This window comes from Arachis hypogaea, chromosome 15 (assembly GCF_003086295.3).
Source record: "Arachis hypogaea cultivar Tifrunner chromosome 15, arahy.Tifrunner.gnm2.J5K5, whole genome shotgun sequence".
Taxonomy (NCBI): Eukaryota; Viridiplantae; Streptophyta; class Magnoliopsida; order Fabales; family Fabaceae; genus Arachis; species Arachis hypogaea.
In genome coordinates, this window is record NC_092050.1 from 86,240,604 (window position 1) to 86,243,845 (window position 3,242).

A 3,242-nucleotide genomic window follows, 5' to 3' on the forward strand; every position below is an offset into this window, starting at 1 on the left:
TCATTAGTGTGGTGCCAAACTTCAAGTTCTTCAAGTTGGACTTGGAGTAGGCAGCGTGTACATGGAGCCTTTGTGATTGAACTAGTTCCAAGTTTGGCGCCACCAAGGTAGCAAGCAAGGAAGGCATTGTGATGATCATGGCGCCAAACATGGGATTTTCCATGTTTGGCGACACCAAGGCAGTATTTCATATTAAAGATGTAAACTATTATATATCGTTGAAAAGCTCTAAAAGTTGGCTTTCCAATGCCGCTAAAATCACGTCAATTGGACCTCTGTAGCTCAAGTTATTCTTATTTCAGTGCAAGGAGGTCAGGATTGACAGCATCATCTACTTTCTTCTTCTTCTTCTTCTACAGAAACTCCATCAAATCCATCCGAATGCTACCTGAAATAAACATAATTTTGCACAACTCAAAGTAGCATTCATGGTGGCTAAAAGATAATTAAATCTTGATTAAACTTAACAATTTGAATGCAAATTCACTAGGAAAAGATAGAAGAGATGCTCATGCATCACTGGCACGACAGGGCATCCTTCCTCATTAATGCCCAGAACGGGACTTGTGCGTATGCACAAGGAAGTGTGCGCACGCACACTAAGGAAAAACATAGGGGATGCGAACGCACAGGGTGTGCGAGTGCTCCTGGCTGGAAGGGTGTCAAGAAGTGTGCGTGCGCACAGGGCTATGCGCACGCACAGAAAACTTTTTTTTTTTAACAGGGCAAAAGGACTCTGTGTGCGTACACACAGAGAGGTGTGCGTACGCACAGAACGAAAATGTGCTGGGGTGCGAATGCACAGGGTGTACGAGCGCTGTGAACAGAGCGTGTGTCATCAAGTGTGCGTACACACATGGCTATGCGTACGCACCACTACAAGAAAATAAGCTTTCTGCCACGCTTTAAAAGCGTGCCGAAAAGTGCAAAAAAGCGTACCGATAGCTTTTTGCCACGCTTTTTGAGCTATCGACATGCTTTTAAAAGGGTCACATTCGCCAGCGTGCTAGTTGCTCTATCACCACACTTTTGTGGATCTATCGGCACGATTTTTCTGTTGGCACGCTTTCATCTCTTGTCACGCTTAAAAATCGTGGCCATATCTATTAACCTATAGCTACGCTTTAAAAACGTACCAAAAAGTGTACATATAGCCATGCTTTTGAAACGTGCCCAAAAAAGTTGGTTTTGGATATGCTTCAAAAGCGTGCCGATAGGGAAAGATACGGCTACACTTTTCAAGCGTGCCAATAGGGTGATATATAGCTACGCTTAATAAGCGTGACTGTTGATGCTACAAGAAGATATAGATACGCTTATAAAGCGTGCCAATAGCTACATAAACCCTTAAACCCTTCACTAGGCCACTCCATACTACTTTTTAACATTGTGGAAGCCAGCATAATCAACATTAAATAACTAATTATTATGCAAAAACTAAATCATGTTATTAAAATAAACTTTATATAAAAATACAAACGTAAACTGACACAGGAAAATTGAAAAAATAAAAAGAAAAGAAAACAAATTCACTGCAAAGTCATCACTTTGCAAAGTAAAATTTACAACATCTAAAACACACTATTGAAGTAATGCTAGACATTGAAATGTTAATAAAGTTGGCTCTAGCCTCGGTTGCTACAGCCTTCGCAAGCATTGTCTTTCCAGTACCAAGGGGGCCAAAGAGTAGTATTCCCTGGTGACAATGGCAGTGAAGTTAACAATGAGTGCCTCTGAACCATATTTAGCCACACCTGCTAAACTCTCCATGAATGTGAGCTTCTCTAAGAACCCAAGGGAAGCTGTCCCAAGTGCCAGAACATACACTATCAACCCAAACAACACTTGCCATGGGATTGATTGGTTTCTTAGTGATTCACTCCCTCCAGGATAGAAAAACATCACAAACCCAAATATCCACTACATGCAGGTGTATTAATTAAAGAATAAATCTCATTCTTATCATTAAATAAAATATAAAGGACAAAATTGGTCCAAAACAAACTTGTCCTCCACCATTATCTAATTGGAAATCATGAGGAGTTACTCTGTTATAATAGAGATTATACTTCAAAATCATTGTGATGTCAGATTGAATTAAACTATATGATGAATTATTTATTTAATTTGTCACAGTGTTAAGATTGATACTTGTCATTTTGGCAAGCCATATTATAACAAAATTTCTCATTATGTATTTTTCTTAATGCATGCCAAACTCTTATATGCACGTAGGTTTAGCTGTTTAAGGTTTAATTAATCTACGATTTCAATGGTTTTACCTGAATCGCATAAAGGGAAATAACTCCAATGCCAAGCCATGAATGCAAGCTGTACATATTGGCGATGCCACTTTCATTATGATTCTTGAAGGCAGCACAAATTCCAACTATTCCAAGTATTAGTACAATTGCATGGAGAATAAGATGTATCAACTTCTTAATTTCCTTCTTCAGGGGTAGAGCTTTGTAAGTTATGTTAGCTACAAGTAACCAAAAAATATAAAGGGAAAAAATATGAGACCTATAATAATTATACAAGTTGAAGATAAAACAGAGAATTGTAGAAATAGTCACACATTAGTTCATAAAACGGTATCTTGTGAAAGTTTTTTGGTTACCTTCACCTCCCATTATTATTAATCCAATTAGCATAAGAACAGGATGGATCTGTATCAAGAAAAAGGAATACATAAGTTAGGGGTAATTCACTAACTATATATTGACAATTTATATATAATAATAGTCACAAATATAAGATATATAAGGGCTTAATATAGATTAGTAACTTCAACTTGTGTAATATTATATGATTATCTTGTGTTATATATAAATGATTGTATTAAAAACTAAACCCAGTCCCAAATCAGTTTAGCTACTAATTCATCAATGTAATGGTAGGAGAAAAAAGCCACCGCTGAAGTGTATGATCTAAAGCTAGACCACGACAATAGCAGCCACTGCTAGAAGGTGAGCCACAAAAATAAATGGAAAAGCAGAAACTCCCAACCCCATCTTCAATCTTTTCTCCTTTTGTCTCCTTCGCAAGCATTGTTTGTAGAGGAAGCATGACCAACTCCTTCAAGGTGTCTTTCACATTTTTTAAAGCCCCAATATCATCAAAAGTGACCCCAATATCACTTGGAGAAATCACATCAACAAGCAGTTTTTCTCAAATTCATGTTCAGTAACCAAATCCTGAGCAAAATGGGGAAGGAAAAAAAAACAACAAAAGGAGTTAAT

The 3,242-nt window shown here is 37.5% G+C and overlaps 1 protein-coding gene across 1 annotated transcript; it reads right to left on the minus strand.

Annotated features, from left to right (window-relative positions):
- Window positions 1-1,638: 1,638 nt before the first annotated feature.
- Window positions 1,639-3,014, minus strand: LOC112748594 (transmembrane ascorbate ferrireductase 1-like). Its single transcript, XM_025796822.1, has 4 exons — window positions 2,943-3,014; window positions 2,621-2,669; window positions 2,283-2,482; window positions 1,639-1,920 (listed from the first exon to the last, which is right to left on the minus strand). Exons 1-4 carry the CDS (start codon window positions 3,012-3,014, stop codon window positions 1,639-1,641), a joined length of 603 nt encoding a protein of 200 aa, XP_025652607.1.
- Between the last annotated feature and the right edge of the window lie 228 nt (window positions 3,015-3,242).

Bases quoted from the DNA above. Each gene is read 5' to 3' on its own strand.
- LOC112748594 (XM_025796822.1), bottom strand. From the start codon at position 3,014: ATGGGGTTGGGAGTTTCTGCTTTTCCATTTATTTTTGTGGCTCACCTT. The intron at 2,670-2,942 runs GTCTAGCTTTAG...TTCTTGATACAG, and splicing joins CAGTGGCTGCTATTGTCGTG to ATCCATCCTGTTCTTATGCT. The intron at 2,483-2,620 runs GTAACCAAAAAA...GGTTACTTGTAG, and splicing joins AATAATAATGGGAGGTGAAG to CTAACATAACTTACAAAGCT.